The sequence below is a fragment of the Takifugu flavidus genome, chromosome 7 (assembly GCF_003711565.1).
Source record: "Takifugu flavidus isolate HTHZ2018 chromosome 7, ASM371156v2, whole genome shotgun sequence".
Taxonomy (NCBI): domain Eukaryota; kingdom Metazoa; phylum Chordata; class Actinopteri; order Tetraodontiformes; family Tetraodontidae; genus Takifugu; species Takifugu flavidus.
Window position 1 is genome coordinate 8,694,856 of NC_079526.1, and position 17,495 is coordinate 8,712,350.

Here is a 17,495-nt window from a genome sequence, read left to right on the forward strand (position 1 = left end):
TCCTGGTCTGGCGTTTTGAAAGAGGTTAAAGTATTTATCTTCGGTTAACTGCTGCTAACAGGTGAGCGGTTCAAAGCCTCGCCTGGCCGAGACCTTGTGATCCAAATATTATTGCAAACTGTGGTGCAATCCAGCAAAAACAGAGCCAAAACACAAAGCCTTTCTGCAGGATTAATACCGAGTTAAATCATTTATAGACTGTCAGCTCTATCCAAGTGCAAACAACCGTAAAGAAATTGGTTTGGGTTTATAAACAACAGGCTATTCATTAGGGAGAATGGAGCAGGGGAAATAAGGCAGAGAATAATTTATATGCAGACAGAGGATTGGGGTAGATATTAGAGCAAGGGAACCGAGAAGGAGGGTGCAAGCAATGGAGAGAGAGATGCTGTTGCTAGGGAACAGCACACACAGAGGACCACCTAAAACAGGTCAGGAAAACAGCCCCTTATTCTGCTGAATCTCCCCCCATGAGATCAGATAGAGAGTAAACCAGAGAGATTCCAGCAGAAATTAATAGAAATACTGACGGTTGAGCAGATGGATTCTTAAAGAAATTTTGTGTTTATGGCTGCTGGAGCGTATAGGAGAATCAGTCCGGGCGGCCAGTCCTTTGACAACAAAGGTGTCCAGAAGCAGAGGAGAAGGAGCGGGAGGGGGAGTCTAGCACAGAGGTCCTCCCTGTACTCACACACCTGCGGCCAGTGACTGAAAACACGCACACAGCAGGGCTGTGTCTGCATGAGGGTGCGTGTGCATGTGAATGAGGGACAGAGGAGAAATATCAGCGCGACTCCTACTTTTCTGATGATGAAGATCAGGAGGATCCGGAGTAGGAGTTCTTGAATTTCTGCATTTCCCAAAGGGTCGTAGGGAGGACACAAACACGCCGACCGAGCGGGAGGATCTGTGGAGTCCCACTCTGCTAATGTGAGTAAAACCACTGAATACACGGCCATGTCCTGATATCATCTCTGCTGCTTCCACCTGCCTGTTCTAGAGTGATCCCTGACACAGAAATCCCGTGGTCATGGTTGGATCTACTGTGCATAAGGAAACATAGAGCATTTAATCCTGCGATGGTGTTAAAACAACATTTGGAAGAACCTGATTATATAGGCTTCCTATAAGCATTATAGGAGGACTATATTTCAAGGGCACGTGTGAGATAAAATGATGTATTTACTGAAATTTGTTTGCTTCATTTATTGGTGGGAACCCAATTTGACTGTGCAGCTGTCCTGTGGAAATTCCTCTGTGCCTGACTCGATTGTCTTTCACGTTTGAGGCTGCTGCTAATGGCAGAACCAACGTAATCACTCTGCCTCTTGAAGTAATGACATCATGGGACCTGCACACAGTGTTCTTCCAGTCCTGCAGACACAGAGATGTTGCTGTAGTTCAGCAGTCAGGACTAATTATCCATGATGATGCAGGGTGCATTCTTTAATACAAATGTGTAAAATCAGGCAACCTGGGTGACCTGGGGTTCCTTCATGCTCAATTTTCATTCGCTACAAATGTACTTTATATTGGAATACATGTTGGCTTGAATAAAAGTGTTACACGACCTACTTGAACCCAAATGTTCTGTACATCGTAAATGTGTATTATTTTGCCCCTTGTCTTTAGTGGTTGCACCAATAGATTACAGTAACTAAACGGACACCAGCCTGAAAATATGCAGTTCTTTGATTGTCCACTAGACGGACTCCATCGGGATACAGGTCCCGATGACCTTCGTTTAAAAATGGCAAAAACAAAAAAACAACACATCTTCTGCAGCATAACACCTTTAGTGGATATGAAATCTACTAGTGGTAGTTTAGTTTTTATCTTTGGAAACATGCAGCCTTACACAGAAAATGAATGAGTGCAGGCGGGAGGCTGCGACCACCTCTGACAACTGTAAACTAAGATTAGAAGCGAGAAGCGAGATGATCTAGCTGGATCAGAGAAGGGGTGGGCTTCTTCTGTCATCTTCGTTAGCCTCTTCAACTGCACTTACGAAGAAATTCATGAGTGATATTTAACTCGGAGGAGGTCTGCACCGAGTCGGTCACATGCCCCTCACATGTGCTTCTCTGGGCAGGGGGATAAAAGTCCATGTGATCAACAATACTTAAAAGCCCCCAAAATGTAGGGAAAGGAATTGAGTAAATTCCTGCAGCGATACTGACTCTTCCTGCCAACACCGAACAAGTGTTCCAGCAGACCGCCCCCATGAAGACTCTTTAGGTCGCGTTTTGGGCGTCAGGTGTCCTCTATTGTCGTGAATCCCGTCTCCTCCCACCCCCAGGTCCGTGCTCCCCTCTCAGAGGGATGGGCACTACAGAGGCAACTCTACGCATGGAGAACATGGAGGTGAAAGATGAGTGGCAGGATGAAGACTTCCCAAGGTAAAGTCCTTTCATTCCTCTTCCTCGCCTCTAAATCTTTTAGTTGTCTAATTTTTTCATCCATTATTATTGCATTCCTTAATGCTACTGCAAGAGACAATTAGAGAAGGTTGAGATGCTCGACGTGTAGAAAAGCAGCGAGGAAGAACCCCACCCCCGTCAGATTCAGCAAGGGGCAGGTGTAGTTCTGTCCGTAAATGGGCTCAGGCCACGTCATGTGACGCAACAGCAGTTGCCGAGCATCAACACAGCATCGCCAGGAAAATGGTGGCAGGATTTGCTTAGAGACAGACACGCAGGAAGAAGCAGCAAGAAAGGGACCGTTACTGCGGTAGATGCCCGGAGACACTCTGCTCTAGACCGCATGTTACCGACCGGGACGCTGCGGAATGAGAGAACGCAGCCCATAAAAAGCGAGTGTGCGTAAAAGCGCATTTCTGTCGGCACTGACACGAGCAGATATTTCCTCAAGGTAAGCGTCATAATGTTTACCGCTGAAGGACGACGTGGCTGTTGAAGGCAAACCTAATAATCTGTTTTTATCGTAATCATTCCTGATAAAAGAGAGCAGGGCGACCGCAGGGGTCTACGGGGAGGAGAGTCCTATCCCTCTTTTGTCTGCATTAAAGCCAGTGAGCCGGTGTTGTTGTCTCAGCAGAAGCGTCTCTCTGTCTCTATCTTTCTCTCTCACACACACACACACGCACGCGCACACACACACGTTACAGCTACACTGCATTGTAGCATCTCTGCAGTCGGATCGTCTTGTTATTGATACGCACGTGTGCGCGCCCCCGCCCTAATGGAAAACAGCGCATCACTTCCTCGCTGTGTTTTCTCACATGCACTGTATTTTTTACTCCACTTTAAGCTTTGGTGTTGTGTTCCTAACCCGATGCTCATTGTTTTGTCTTCAGACTACTTCCAGAGTACGGAGACATGGACCCCTCTTGTGGTCTCACAGATGACAGACCCTGTAGGTAACACCGAGGGGTCAACAATGGGCAGAATATAACATAACACCTCCTAGTATGACGCCGCTTGTTTTGTGATGCCTTCGCTGCAGCTCCCCCCAACTCTCTGAACGTGAGCCCACCTGGAGGCGGCGGCGTTGCTTCGTCCCACCGCAAGCGCAGAACACTCATCGCACCCGAGCTGAACCTTTCACTGGACCACAGCGAGGGCTCTCTGCTGTCGGACGACTTCTTGGACACGCCGGACGACCTGGACATCAACGTCGATGACATTGACACGCCCGACGAGACGGACTCCCTGGAGTTCATCACCAATGGCAATGAGCTTGAATGGGAAGGTGAGTTTAACACAACCAGATTCTAGTCTTACTAATTGAGTCCAATATGTCGTCCTGCAGTGGTATTAATCAGCCGAAAGGTTCTGGGTTCAATTCCCGGACAGTGAAAGGACTGAGTTGGATGAGTGATTGCTGTGTTGCTGATTGCAGTGATACATGACAGAAAATGGCCAAATCTGTGAGGGTGGTTTGTGGTTCTGGGTGTAAGGTTTCTGTCCCTGCAGGTCCTTAGAGATGGCATCGATATTTAGCTAAATTTGGATATTCTGAGTTTTCAGATCAGCTCAAAGGCTAATAGTTGCACTCCTCCAACCATCCTTGGATAATATTTATGGTAAAATTGTGCCTTTTCTACCAAAATATGAATTGGCGCGACAGCATAACAGGCACTCAACAGTTATCAAACCAATATTGCTTCTTTTATTTACTTTGGGTCTCACTGGTTCTAATTTTTGCTGCAAGGCCAGCTTTGTAAACAGAACCTGTTCTTTACGCTCTGTCCAGACGATGCGCCGGTGGCCTCAGCGAAAGCTGCCCCAGCTGACGGTTTAGGAGACGCGGAAGACGAAGGGAACACCAACGGACGTCTCTGGAGGACGGTGCTCATAGGAGAGCAGGAGCATCGTATTGACATGCAGATCATCAGGCCTTACCTGCGGGTCATCACGCACGGAGGTCAGTGAGTGACAGGAACCGTCAGACGGATGTTGAAGGCAGTTTGTATTGTTTCCCACGGTGATCTAAACTTTGTCGGCTCCTCACTGCAACTTTATCCCTTCAGGTTACTATGGCGAAGGCCTGAACGCGATCATTGTTTTCTCTGCCTGTTACCTGCCTGACAGCAGCTGTTCCGACTATCACTACATCATGGAAAACCTCTTCCTGTGAGTGTGCCATGGCTGACATCATTCTCCGGACCTTGTTCTACCTTAACGTGTCCTTCCTGCAGCTATGTGGTCAGCAGCCTGGAGATGCTTGTGGCCGAAGATTACCTGATCATCTACATGAACGGGGCCACTCCTCGGAGTAAGATGCCTGGGATCAGCTGGCTCAAGAAATGTTACCAAATGATTGACAGAAGGTGAGGAAAATAGGCTGTAAAACAGCTGGATTTCTAATTCTGATGCTGAATTGACTTGTGCTGTTTGTGCTGTACTTGCAGACTGAGAAAGAACCTAAAATCTTTAGTCATCGCTCATCCTACATGGTTCATACGGACTGTCCTGGCTATATCTAGACCCTTTATCAGGTAACACTATAGAACTAATAAATGTTGAACCAATCAAGTTTTGCACTGTAAAACGTTTTTCAACTTAAAAATCGTGAAATGCTGAATAATAACCCCAATGATCAGTTGGGGTAAAAAAAAATTTTAAATTGTCTTCCACAGTATGAAGTTCTTGAATAAGATCCAGTACGTGCACAGCCTGGATGAACTGGCTGAGATCGTCCCCATGGAGCACGTCCATGTTCCAGACTGTGTGGTGCAGTAAGTATCAGTGGCCACCAGGTGGCGAACTGGAACTGTGGTTCCGTCCATCTGGTGCACAGACGGTTGTCAAAGCATGAAACTGAGAATCAGCGTGTAATTTAGTCAAATGTATTCATTTCCTGTCCCACCTGTTCTTACCTTTTCAGTCAGCTCACACTGCCCATCTTCCATCTTTTATCTCATTTATATCTTTGGGCAAATAGTTCAAATTAGGTTTAATAAACAGAGAATGAATGTAAAATGTTCAAATAAAATTAAAATATGGTTTTTACTCTAGTCATATTAACAACACAGTTTTGCTTATTTACAGGTTTGATGAAGAGAGAATTAAAGCACGAAAGGAAAGGTAATATTCAACACTGATTGACAGACCTACACTTGAAATACACACTCACTCACTCAGCCTCTCTTTCTGTGTGTGTGTGCGTGTGTGCGTGTGTATGTGTGTGTGTGTGTGTGTGTGTAGAATGGAACATGAAAAAAAACAGCAGGAGGAACAATCAGTCACAAAAGATGCATTCAAAAAGCCAGAGAGGTATCAATCTGCAGAGAAATTAATTGAGAGATTGAATATTTTATCATTTAAAAAAATAAAATCATTTGTCCTTTTCCTCACTTTCAGGCCCAAGTCGATGATTGTCGATTAAGGACAACAGCAGAGCGTTTCTGTTGAAGGTAAATGTGTGTATCTCAATCATTTATGAATTATAAATTCAGCTATAATAAAGGATTTTTGTGTTGTAATATACTGGCGAAAGATGATCCATGCAATTCTGTAACCACTCTACAATAACTCTGTGTCTCGTATATATGTAACACAATCATTTTGTGTCATTGTGATCTTCTTTATGCAGCGTTTGGAACATGAACCCTGTGATTTACACCCACGAGAAGCCGCGGTCCATTCAAATCTACTTGTGCGTCCATGTTTCAACGTCCAGCTTCTGATGTGTGAATCTGTCCGTCCCTCTGGAACTCCGCTGGAAGCCGCTGCTCAGTCAGGAGCTCTGGCTGGGAAACGGCTCACCTGTTTATTATCATCCCGTCTGACCCGGTGTGTCACGCGTGTTTCCGACGGCCTCAACACGAGCTCTCGTCCTCTGAGACAAGTGATTTCGGAAATATGGAGCGGAAACTATTTTAACTTCCCAAACTGTTACTACCTTCAGCTTAACTGAGGATCTACAAAATGTTAAGCTCTACTGACCGTTTAAAAAAAAAAAAAAAAAAAGTTTGGGCACCAAGTTTGGGGATTTGTGCATCTAAAAGCTTTTAATTTGGGAGTTTAGAGAGTTTGGTTCAGACTGTGGCCATAGGTTTGTTCCACGTGTAAATATGACATGAGTGATGTAAACAGCAGTGGATTCATCAGATGCCTTCATCTTTATGTTGCCTCGTTTTTGCTGCACTTTCAGCCGTTTGCACCGCTCCCTCTGTTTTGCTGCCCTGACCCGTTGGCAGACGTTCTAACAGCTGTATTTGACTACGATGTGCCTCGAGTCGACACGTCCAGGAATGTGCTCTGCTCTAACGCTGGTGCGCCTACACGACCCGAACCATAGGAGTTAGATATGTGCTGAGAAGCATATGTAAGGCAGACTGAGAGGAGCATTTCAGATGGGAAGATCAGCGTTACTGCAGGTATAAAGTGGCCTCTGACTGAAGTGTTAGTGAACTGTGATAGATGCTGAGGATTTGTTTTCTTTCGGGAATGTCAGCATTTCAGACTTAATTTTACATAATTATATCCAAATGCACTTTACTTTTTTTTTTAAGGGGTTACACTGACTTTCCTCTCATGTCTTCCATCTGTTTAGCTAAATGTAGCAGGTTGTAAATCCTATAAATCTGATTTTTATTATTATTTTGCATAACAATATTGCCTGCCTTCATTATTTTGCACTGAGTTTGGTTGCTGCATAAACTTTGAATGGAATCAGCATTAAAATGTTCCATTTAAGATGCTTCTAGTGGTTTTTTCTTTTATTTATTGATTTAATTTACTATTTTGATGAAGATTATAAACGTTCCTGATTAATTCAGACCCCAAATTATATCGTTTCCATAAAATGGCTAATGACACCCCTGAAAAGCAACATGCCAATTCTAACTATACAGCACAATATTTGTATTGTAATAAATTATTTGCCCCCCCACATATTTGTGTAATAGATTTTGGTATAATATTCTCTAAAGAAATAAACAGGTTGATTTTACTTTTCAGTGTGACTTTACTACAGCGGGGGTGAGTAAATGTCAGTGATACTCCAACTACAGCATCACAGAGGGGAGATCACAATGACCTCTGACCCCTCAGCATCCATGATGTATGTGTTCATGTCAGAACACCCGACGTCTGTTCATTCAGGTTCACTTTTAACCTCCGCTGACTTCACACTCCTCACACACTTGGTTTGACGAATGAAAGTCTTTAATGTGACAAAATGTGGACGAATTCTATACTGTCAATCTCTTTCCTAAGTGATGAAATTAGTCCAACACTTGGAGCAACTGTCAAATTAGTCAATTTATTATTACTTTCTAATGAATCCAGGAGGCTGTCGATAACATTTTAAATAAATGAACGGTGTATAAACCAGTATGATGTGTAAGATATACTATACAGCAAAGGTACTACCCTATTAGTAAATGCACGTGTGAAACATAGACTTTTCCATAAATTATTTTAAACACGTTTTAATAAGAAGATTTAAACAAAGGCGATTACTTTCTCAATATAATCGTTTGACAATGGCATACCCACACATGTCTATATCTGTACAGTGGTATAGCAGAATTATACACGAATTTACTGCTGTTATGAACCTTTGCCCCCTTTTTTCATTCTTTAATGACACTGCTACTGAAAATCCGTTTAGATTCAAGATTCAAGATTCAAGAGATAAGCACTGATGCTGTAAATCTAACGTCTGTTTAATGCCTAAGAAGCTAAACAATTAAAAGTAAATGTACCAGTTTGTTATCTGGGACAAACTGGAGCGGGCTGGTAGAAACAAGAAGCTGCGTTTATAAATACAGCTACATCTTATTGCATGACGGACTTTTCAACCAGCCGATGCGACACCAACAATGGTAGTTTTCCACTGTGGTCCCGGGGGGTCCCGGGGGGTCCCGGGGGGGTCAGGTGCACAGCTCGGTGGAACAACAAGCGCTCGGAAATATGCAAATGAGGAGATTTGGAGGGCTGCGATTGGCTGCCGGAGACATTCCTCCGAGGAGTCGTGCGTAAAGGCACGTAAGAGCGCGAGAATGAGCCCGCCCACTTTTGCGTCGGCGGTGACGTCGCCGGACCCAGGCCACTTAAATACTGCAGTGCCGCGCGTGCCAATGGAGTTTTTCGACAAGCGTCGCGAGAGGACGGTCTACGCGGTCAGTGCTTTTGTCACGCGGCAAAGTTCGATTTAAAAAAAAAAAAAAAAAAGGCTTCGCGCTTGCAAGAAGATGAAGAGGAAATTCATCATAGGAATCGGCGGGTGAGTTGGATTATTTAGTTCAGTGTGGAGCTTTGGGGGCAGTAAATTCATCACGGTCACAGTTGGCTTCCTGCAGTGTTTTAATGGTGTTTAATTAGAGCCATTTTTGGTGTTTCAGGGGCGTTATAGCGCCTTGCTTAGAACTGTAGCTGTACATGACGTTAAAACCCCACATTCTGTGGAGGCGGTTTTCCAGAAATGTATCTTTGTTTAGAGAGATGTCACACGCTTGTCAGGCTGCTATCAGTCAGCCTTTTTAGTATGCATTTATTATCAGCTGCCCGCCAGATTGTAGCAGCCAGGAAGGCGTGTTTCCGCGCGTGTGACCGCTTTGTTGTCATCAATCGAGCGGGACTTTTGAAAACTCCCCGCCAGGTCCCGGTCAGAAATGGAGGGAGAGTCGATAATGCTCACGAAATCCGTCAGTTCTTCTGCTGTCTGTCGGTTTTGGCGTATTTATCACAGGGTTTTAATTATTTAATTATTGTTTGAAATGTTGGTGTTTTCGCGCCCTGTCCGGTGCCAGGTTGTTGTTTATTTATTCCTAAATTCACACCGAGAAAAGTCGACCGCCGCAATTAAAGTTTCTAAATTGTGCTCTTTTGATTTAGGGTCACGAACGGGGGCAAAACAACCCTGACCCAGAGGTTGATCAAGATGTTGCCCAACTGCTGTGTTGTGCACCAAGATGACTTTTACAAGGTGAGTTTCAGCGTGTGGATGTTTCAGGGTTTTCTTCCTGTCCCATTTACTGATGTGAACGACACAGGGGGGTTCTGTCACACACACACACACACACACACACCCCTGCACATTTAATTCTGTGTTGGAGGGGAAGATGTCCTTTTCATGCAACATTGTCCCCCAGTGATGGGATGTTGTCTGAATGACTTCCTTAATTTTGTTCATCCCCTGGTGTGTGTGTGTGTGTGTCTCTGTCTGTGTGTGTGTGTGTGTGTGTGTGTCCGTCCTTTATTGTCCTTGTGCGCGGGCTCTGGCATGTGGGTGTGAACTGCCCTTGTTGGCAGCTGTGAGGTTGCAGCAATGTTTTATTGGTGACTGTTATTTCAGAAGCCTGATCAGATAGAAGTCGGGGAGGACGGCTTTAAACAATGGGATGGTAAGACTTCACAGAAGCCCGCCAGTGATCCATGTTTACCCTCTAGTGTCAGAAACTTCCACCTCTAATACCACATACACACAGCCATTTTAAGTCAACCAGTGTGTTGGCACCATTGATAATCTCCTCCAGTATTTCGGAGCGAAATATAGACCTCTTTTTAAGTATTTTATTTATAATTAATATGTATTTATTCTAATTCTGTTTTTGCTGTTTCCTATTTGTCCCTACAGTGATCACAGCTTTGGACATGGAGGCAATGACCAACACGATAAGAGGCTGGATTGAGAACCCGGTAAAGTTCGCCCGTTCGCATGGCGTCAACCTCGCACGTACAGATGATGTGAGCGAACCCGAGGAGCAGACGCACATCCTGATTGTGGAAGGCTTCCTGCTCTATAACTACCAGTAAGTTGCCAAAATCGTCTAAGCTTTTCTATTTATTTTAAAGTCAGAACCCCTTGTTTTCTTTTTAAGCATTCGTATCTTCTCAGCTCAGATTGTTCTCTAGCATGGGTAGGGGTTTTCAGAGGTGTCACGTGACCCGTGAATGTACCATATATTCTTGAGGGCCCAGGCTGGTTCTCGCAGACAGAGATAAGGAGTTCAGCTGAAAGAGGCTCTCTGGGTCCCTGCACCAATCAGCACGCTGGCTGCTGGTGCTGTGTGTACCCAGCATGAGTGTGAAGCACTCCGATAAGACCCAATCTGAGTAGTTGCATAATGAGGATTATTGAACCTGTTTTGACGCACATAAAAAGCCCCCCGACACGTGCGTCCTTTGTACCTTTCTGCACTTATCTTTCTTGTGTGACCCCCTTCCAGGCCCCTGCTGGACGTCTTTGACAAGTGTTATTACATCACGATTCCCTATGAGGAGTGCAAGAGGAGGAGAAGGTGAGCGGAGACAAAAGCACCTGCTTCAGTGATGTGTTTACCCCCGTATGGATCTCTGACTTTAATCATCATTTTATAGTACGAGACAGTACACGGTGCCCGACCCCCCCGGCCTCTTCGATGGCCATGTGTGGCCCATGTACCTGAAACACAGGACGATGATGGAAGCCAGCCACCTGACAGTCGGTGCGTTAGAACTATTCTCTTTGCTGATGTGATTTTAAGGGCTGTTTTCAAACCCGGGCCTCCCCCTGTGTGCAGACTACCTCGACGGACTGAAAACGAAAGAAGAGATCTACAACCAGGTGTACGAGGACATTCAGAGCAACTTCCTCAACCGTTTATAGGTAAATGGCCTGAAATGGCTGCTCCTCGTACGTAAATGCACGTCAGGTGTTTACACATGCATTTCATCTGTTTTCTTTCTCTCTTGCAGCACAGGGCTTCTTTCCTGTACAGTTTGTAAATAGTTCCAAGGATTTTTTTTTTTTTTTAAATCCTTTTGTAATACTATTCTATTCCTGTAAATCAACAAAGCCTTGTTAACTTAACTTTTGTCATTTTGATGATGATGATGATGAGTGTTTGTTTTGAGGACGTGTCAGTTCAGCTCCCTGATGTCACCGTTCAAATGTCTGCTTTACAATATCTTGATTGAATAAATTTTCAGTAGCTGAACAGACTATTGACTTCCTGTCCTTTATTTTCCTCGTCCAGGAGAGCCTGGCCCCTCTGACACAGCTCACTTCTATGGAGAGCTGTGTGAAGTAGGCCATAGACCGAGGGGAGGATTTAGGCTATTAGCACCAGATTTAGTGAAACGTGAGGCCTGGAGCACGTTGAAGAGGTCTCGTGTAAAAATAGTGCATGATAATTTCTCATTTCCCCTGTTAACTGTTACTGAAGCATATTCTAACTGCTCAATATAAGAACAGAGGAGGCGTGTGAATGTGAGCGCCCGTGTGCTCGACTACAGTGAAAACGAGTCCAGTCTTGCTCTACACATCTGACCTTGTTCCTGACAACCTGGGTCAGTCATGTGACTGAAGTTCTACTGATATGAGCCTGCCTCGGAATTAGGTTATTGAGCGTGTGTAAGGGAAATAAGTAATCAACATTGTGATTTTTGTTAATAACTAACTACAACATGAAAATAACTTGGACTACGTTTTTAATTCAAATGGAGTGTTCTGGGCAATTATGATCAAATTTAAAAACCTTTTTGAAGATCATTTCTGAAACTTTTGGTTCATGGAGCCATTTTAAATGGTGGATTTTTTTTAAGCATTCCAAATATTCGGGGACCTCAATAGTGTAATAAAACAAAAAATACATTTTTTTTGTTTGTTTTCTTAAAATCGAAGTTCTTTTGCTTTGCATTGAGTATGACAAACACAATTAAAGGGTTTTTGTTTTCTAAGAATCTTTGGTCTTAGAAGTACTTTTATTTACATAGAAGGGGGAATATCTGAGGTTTTTAATTGCCCATTCTAATTTGATTTCATTCTATTACAAAATACAAGATTTGACAGTAATATAGGTTTAAAGGACCAGAAAATAGAAATTCTTGTAACTGGAAGTTGTAAATGAAATGTAAGCACATTATTGGACTAAAATAGCTTAATTAATGTCTACAAAGGTCAGAGCTCCCACTGTAACACGGCCTGGTCATCAGGTGTGTGACGGAGGGCTCGTGTATTTATACTGGCAGTGACACCCATCCGGTTCTAGCCTGCCCAGCCAACAAGGACCCCATGATTATCCCCTGTAACACACACACACACACACAGTCACGGGTTTATGCTCACACAGATTTCTCAGAGGCTCTAGATGCTTCTGGGGGTATTTTAAGAGCAGAATGGGAGAGGGTGCTGGACAATGAAGAGAGGGTTTGGACACTCGGGCTGCTGGGTACCAGTCAAATAAGGATGAGGATAAGAAACAAATCAAAAATGTGAGAACAGACTCGGTCTTCAAACTAAAGCACCCACTGCACTTTTCTGTAGTTTTAATTTGAACCCAATTTCAGATGTTCAAAAGTGTGAAAAACTCAAGTAAGCCATAACGCTGTATGTGTTCTTGTTTTACAGTGATTGTCATCATCCTGTTCTAAAGATGGAAAATATGCAAGTACAATTTAAATGTGAGAGGAAACACTTCTAATGCATCCCAGTGGATTGTAGAATAAAAAGATGGACGCTAAAAGTCTTTTCAAAGGGAAAATTGCGAAATAAATATAACCCGAGTCTGAACTTTAACTCCAGTTTAACATCCAGAAAAGTTTGCGTTTTGATCTAAATCGACCTTGTTCCAACATCTACACACTTCCAGAAGATGCGAGGAGTCTCCAGATGAACTCTGCCGCCACCTTGTGGCGAGAGCTGCTGAAGATGACGTCAAAGACTGGTAAACAAGTGAAATTTTCCATTTTCAGCTGCAGTTCGGGGTAATATACGACATTTATAATTAGTATCAATGCACCTGTATATATATTAATGAGGATTAGAGTAGCATCTTTAGTAAATGTTTGTTTTTTCTTTGACTTGTTCATCCTTTCATCAGAGTAATGAATTTAGTACATCAAAACTATCAGACTGCCTTTACTCACATGATTAGTATTTTTTCATCCTGAAGGGTCCTTTGCTTAATATATATAATCTGATTCGACTACATAAAAGCTACGTTATGAGAAATGCTCATGAACGGATCTCAGTTGGCTCCTTAAGCATGCACACTGTTGCTAATCCCGTTAATTTCATCATTATCATTAAATAGGCCTAATGATGCATAATCTGTGGTCACTTTTTAGATCACTGTGAGCGATCACCGCGCTGTTGAGTGAAACCATTCATTCGCTCATCATCATGTCTGAATGGTGTGCGCAACTCCGTGACGGAGGCGAATGTGTTTAAAACACCACCCAGTCGCCCAGCTGGCCCCACTCAGCTGTTGCTGGTCCCGTTGTCAGTGGTGGAGCTCTGCACTAGCGGCACCACATCACCGAGCCATGGGCAGCTCCGTAATCGTTGTTTTCCTGCTGGAGGCTCTGTTGTGTTTGGCTGCTGGTCAGCAACATCTGCGCACACGCGTGGGTCCGTGGAGACACCGCGTCCAGTGGGAGAATAACGGCCAGGTGTACAGTTTACTGAGCACTGGGGCGCAATATCGGTTACCAGCACAGAACAGAGGACGCACTCGGCTTTTACTGACGACCCAAAACAGTTTTAACCAGCTTCAGCCCCCCGCTGAGGTCCGGAGATCTATTCAAACCAGATTTGGAGGCACCGAGGTCGCATCCGCTAGATACACTCAGCGAAGCGCCGGGAGACAAGCAGATGCGTCGGTCCTTGGCACAGATGCGCGCCAGTTTCTGCTCGCAACTGGACAACCCAGGAGACTTATTACTGTCCCGCTGCGCATCGCGAATCCTGGACAACCTGGATCCGTCGCCGTGAGACACCGACCGCAGCAGGAGCGGCTTAATGTCAGCACGGCTGCCGCCGCCGCTTTTACCACCGTTCAGGAGTTCTCCGGCAGCGGGGTCCCCAGAGGGGGCCGAAGTACACCTGGAGATGCGGCTCGCACCGGACCAGCCGCGGCACCTGCGGTGCCATCACCGAACTTTACGCACAGCCGCGGTGGCAGGATAATCAGCATATCGGACTCCAATGGCCGGTCAGCAGCCACAACTGCAATGGTCGGAATATCTGAGGACCGCGGGAACGCGCGCAGACCTCAGCGCACCGGTCCGGGAGATGCTCGCGATGGGGCACGCTTACAAACCAGGATCACAGCGGAGCCAAGCGTCTCTCCCACCGCGCTTCATACAAACACTGTAGAAATAAACCCCCCTCGTCTCAGGCCGGATGCTTCACGGAGCCCAGAGTCCGGCGACCCACGGGATCCACACAGCATCCACCACAGGAACTCTGTGTTTTATAATTTGTACCCTCCAGATCAAAGAAACAGGGTCAATATGCGCTCCCCGGGACAAGGTCACGGCACTAGGTTCTTTGACAATGGTGAGCTGGAGAGGCCACATTTAAGTGAAAAGAAGTGTATTACTGATTCATTCAGACGGTAAATCTGACTGGGAGCACTGAGGGTTCCTCCACTAGTGTGCAGTTAGCCTACCTCTTGTTTTGATTCCTTTTTTTCTCTCCACAGGTCTCCCAGACTTGGTTCCTGATCCATATTACATCCAAGCTGCAGCTTACATCCAGAGGGTGCAGATGTACGCACTGCGATGTGCTGCAGAAGAAAACTGTCTTTCCAGGTGAACCTTTTATTTTTGCCATTCCACCACATCTGGTGCAAATCAGCAGCATTCTGCAAGTCAATTCTGGAAGATTTCCTGTGACTTCCTGTCTGCGTACATGTATTTACTGCGCCCTTATGAAGAGCCGATGGCGATATTCACCGAAGGTCTCACTGAGCTTCCATCGGAATGTTTGCTGGACTCGGCCCATCTGGAAGCCAGGGCGACGGAGATTTGGCAGCTTTCTGAGATTCTTTCCTCTACTGAGCAGTTGATTCAAAAGTGAAACCTTCAAACTCGAGTGCAACGGAGTGTATAAAGAGACTAATGCCAGGGGGAAAAGGCTGGAATCCTCTGCTCATATTGGCAACATTTGAGGACATTCTTTCCTGTGTTATTACCTCCAGGTCTGCGTATCATCCCAGGGTGAGAGATCTGGACTACAGAGTCCTGCTGCGGTTCCCACAGAGGGTGAAAAACCAGGGAACAGCCGATTTTCTCCCCATCAAGCCCAGACATGAGTGGGAATGGCACAGCTGCCATCAGTGAGTTCACACCTCAATGAGATCAAAATATACAAACTTTATTGTAAGAGCTACAAACTCACTCCAAAAAGCTGCAGAAACATTGTAAATGAAGTCGAAGCATGTCAACATCCTGCTTTGATTCCACCGCTGGAGAAATGTTTGAAGAACAAATTCCTTTTCGTGGAAAAACCACAATGATCTGTCAGGATTTTGGTGTTTTTGGATGCAAATCATAGAGCTGTTCCAGCTTCCACACAGCACATTTCACTTTCTTCCTGCGCCTGCAGACATTTCCACAGCATGGAGGCCTTCAGCAACTATGACCTGCTGGACGTCTCCACCGGACAGAAAGTGGCTGAGGGACACAAGGCCAGTTTCTGCCTGGAGGACACGTCCTGCGACCCGGGGACTCGGCGGCGTTTTGCCTGCACCGTCCACACACAGGTCAGCCTTCAAACACTCTGATTTTGAATCTGACACACTAATCTGATGGACACGTTGCTTTGAACACACCACAGGGGCTCAGTCCCGGCTGCTACGACACGTATCACGCCAACATCGACTGCCAGTGGATCGACATCACCGACGTGCCGCCTGGAAACTACGTCCTCAAGGTGGGCATTCGTGAGGGCGAAGGGAGCGATCTCCTGAAAACACAGGACTTAACCAGAGCGTTTCTGGTGTTTCCCAGGTGACGGTTAACCCGACCCAGTTGGTTAAGGAGTCGGACTTCTCCAACAATGAGGTGCGCTGCGACATCAGGTACACAGGAAGTCACGTCCAGGCGAGGAACTGCAGGATCACTGAGTGAGTGGGTCATTCTGAGCAGATTGAGCAGGATCAGGAAGTGGAATAAACTCACTTCTGCTGTCTGTCTTTTGTTTCACAGAAGCTGATCCAACTCCCACAGCTTACTAGATCCATCCTGCGTGTATATATTTATGCAGATCATCCCTTGGAGCTACAACTGTTCTCATGCATGCAGCGTTCTGAACAGATTTAATTGCTAATGTTGCTCAAATGTAAACCTGCATATTTGACCTGTTTTACAATAAACAGTATTTGATTTGCTGCACAAACGTCACTTAAGGCTGATGTCTGACATCATCATTGCTAATAAATCATCCTTAATGAGATAATCTGCACAAATATTTAACCAGGTGAAGTCATCCCTCCATCTGCTGACAACTTTAGAACCAGGTTAGTCAGTGAAACCGTGAGTGTGCTGGAATAACACCTGAGCAAAATCCCTGCAATGATGAGTTTTTCATGTTTGCATGTTTGTCACGTTGGTCAACAGCAAATAAATGAGCTTGTTAAATATTTATTTACCTAGAAATAAGTTTTAAGAGGTGTCTGGGAATGTTTCAGTCTATTCACACATTTTCAAATATTTATTAAAAATGTTAACTGACTGTAAGTGGAAAATAAGTGTTTTATTTAATATCATGTTATTTTCCCTTATTATACCGCACAAGACGCTTTGATCTAAGCATATGGTTTTGTTTTTTTTAATCTTACAAGATGTAAACTCGATCTCCCACTTTCCCACTTATGAGGGTCAGGAGACAAGTTTAAATAAAATTTGTCGATCCATATTTGGACATCTGATCTGTATCAGAACCTGGTGGCAGAGAGATGAGGATGTCGTAAATCATACCATATAGATATATAACCATATAGCATAATAAAATCCAGGCATTATAACGGATCTCCCAGCTTCTATATCATATCGCACAAGCTCCTGTTCTGCCTAAGGTGGAATTTCTGCCTCTGGAACAAATGTTTCGCGGCTTCACAGTCAAATGTAAGTCAGCGTTTGAGCAGACAGACGGTCTTGTGTGTGTTACATGTATGTCAGACGGATTAACATGTGTTTGGTAGCTGAGGGGACACGATGAGGTTGTCTGGCGCACATGCGTAAAAATGCCAGTAACAATGCACACATTTAGAATGGCTGCCGTTAAATAACCTGGCTGCCCTCCTTTCAGCCTCT

At 44.8% G+C, this 17,495-nt stretch overlaps 3 protein-coding genes across 8 annotated transcripts; all 3 read left to right on the forward strand.

Moving 5' to 3' along the window:
- The first annotated feature begins 414 nt into the window (after positions 1-414).
- atcaya (ATCAY kinesin light chain interacting caytaxin a) lies at positions 415-7,163 on the forward strand. Of its 2 annotated transcripts, XM_057038104.1 has the most exons (13): positions 415-930; positions 2,300-2,399; positions 3,317-3,375; positions 3,466-3,711; positions 4,216-4,386; positions 4,493-4,595; positions 4,661-4,792; positions 4,874-4,960; positions 5,102-5,200; positions 5,514-5,549; positions 5,670-5,738; positions 5,826-5,878; positions 6,058-7,163. In XM_057038104.1, the coding sequence occupies exons 2-12, from the start codon at positions 2,323-2,325 to the stop codon at positions 5,848-5,850; spliced, it is 1,104 nt and encodes a 367-aa protein (XP_056894084.1). In that variant the 5' UTR covers positions 415-930; positions 2,300-2,322; the 3' UTR covers positions 5,851-5,878; positions 6,058-7,163. The 2 variants fall into 2 exon arrangements, with proteins under 2 accessions (XP_056894084.1, XP_056894085.1); XM_057038105.1 differs by lacking the exons at positions 415-930; positions 2,300-2,399 and adding an exon at positions 2,459-2,871.
- A 1,371-nt stretch (positions 7,164-8,534) lies between these two features.
- Positions 8,535-11,396, forward strand: mibp (muscle-specific beta 1 integrin binding protein). 3 transcript variants are annotated; one of them, XM_057038113.1, is made up of 8 exons: positions 8,535-8,697; positions 9,309-9,399; positions 9,772-9,817; positions 10,051-10,225; positions 10,643-10,714; positions 10,794-10,900; positions 10,976-11,061; positions 11,151-11,396. In XM_057038113.1, exons 1-7 carry the CDS (start codon positions 8,666-8,668, stop codon positions 11,059-11,061), a joined length of 609 nt encoding a protein of 202 aa, XP_056894093.1. In that variant the 5' UTR covers positions 8,535-8,665; the 3' UTR covers positions 11,151-11,396. The 3 variants fall into 3 exon arrangements, with proteins under 3 accessions (XP_056894093.1, XP_056894092.1, XP_056894094.1); XM_057038112.1 differs by having other exon boundaries at positions 8,536-8,697; positions 9,769-9,817; XM_057038114.1 differs by lacking the exon at positions 9,772-9,817 and having other exon boundaries at positions 8,564-8,697.
- Positions 11,397-11,547: 151 nt separating this feature from the next.
- Positions 11,548-16,578, forward strand: loxl5a (lysyl oxidase-like 5a). Of its 3 annotated transcripts, XM_057038101.1 has the most exons (8): positions 11,548-12,668; positions 12,805-13,120; positions 14,882-14,990; positions 15,380-15,517; positions 15,787-15,943; positions 16,018-16,113; positions 16,191-16,306; positions 16,389-16,578. In XM_057038101.1, the coding sequence occupies exons 2-8, from the start codon at positions 13,066-13,068 to the stop codon at positions 16,393-16,395; spliced, it is 678 nt and encodes a 225-aa protein (XP_056894081.1). In that variant the 5' UTR covers positions 11,548-12,668; positions 12,805-13,065; the 3' UTR covers positions 16,396-16,578. The 3 variants fall into 3 exon arrangements, with proteins under 3 accessions (XP_056894081.1, XP_056894080.1, XP_056894079.1); XM_057038100.1 differs by having other exon boundaries at positions 11,548-13,120; XM_057038099.1 differs by lacking the exons at positions 11,548-12,668; positions 12,805-13,120 and adding an exon at positions 13,647-14,736.
- The last annotated feature ends 917 nt before the right edge of the window (positions 16,579-17,495 follow it).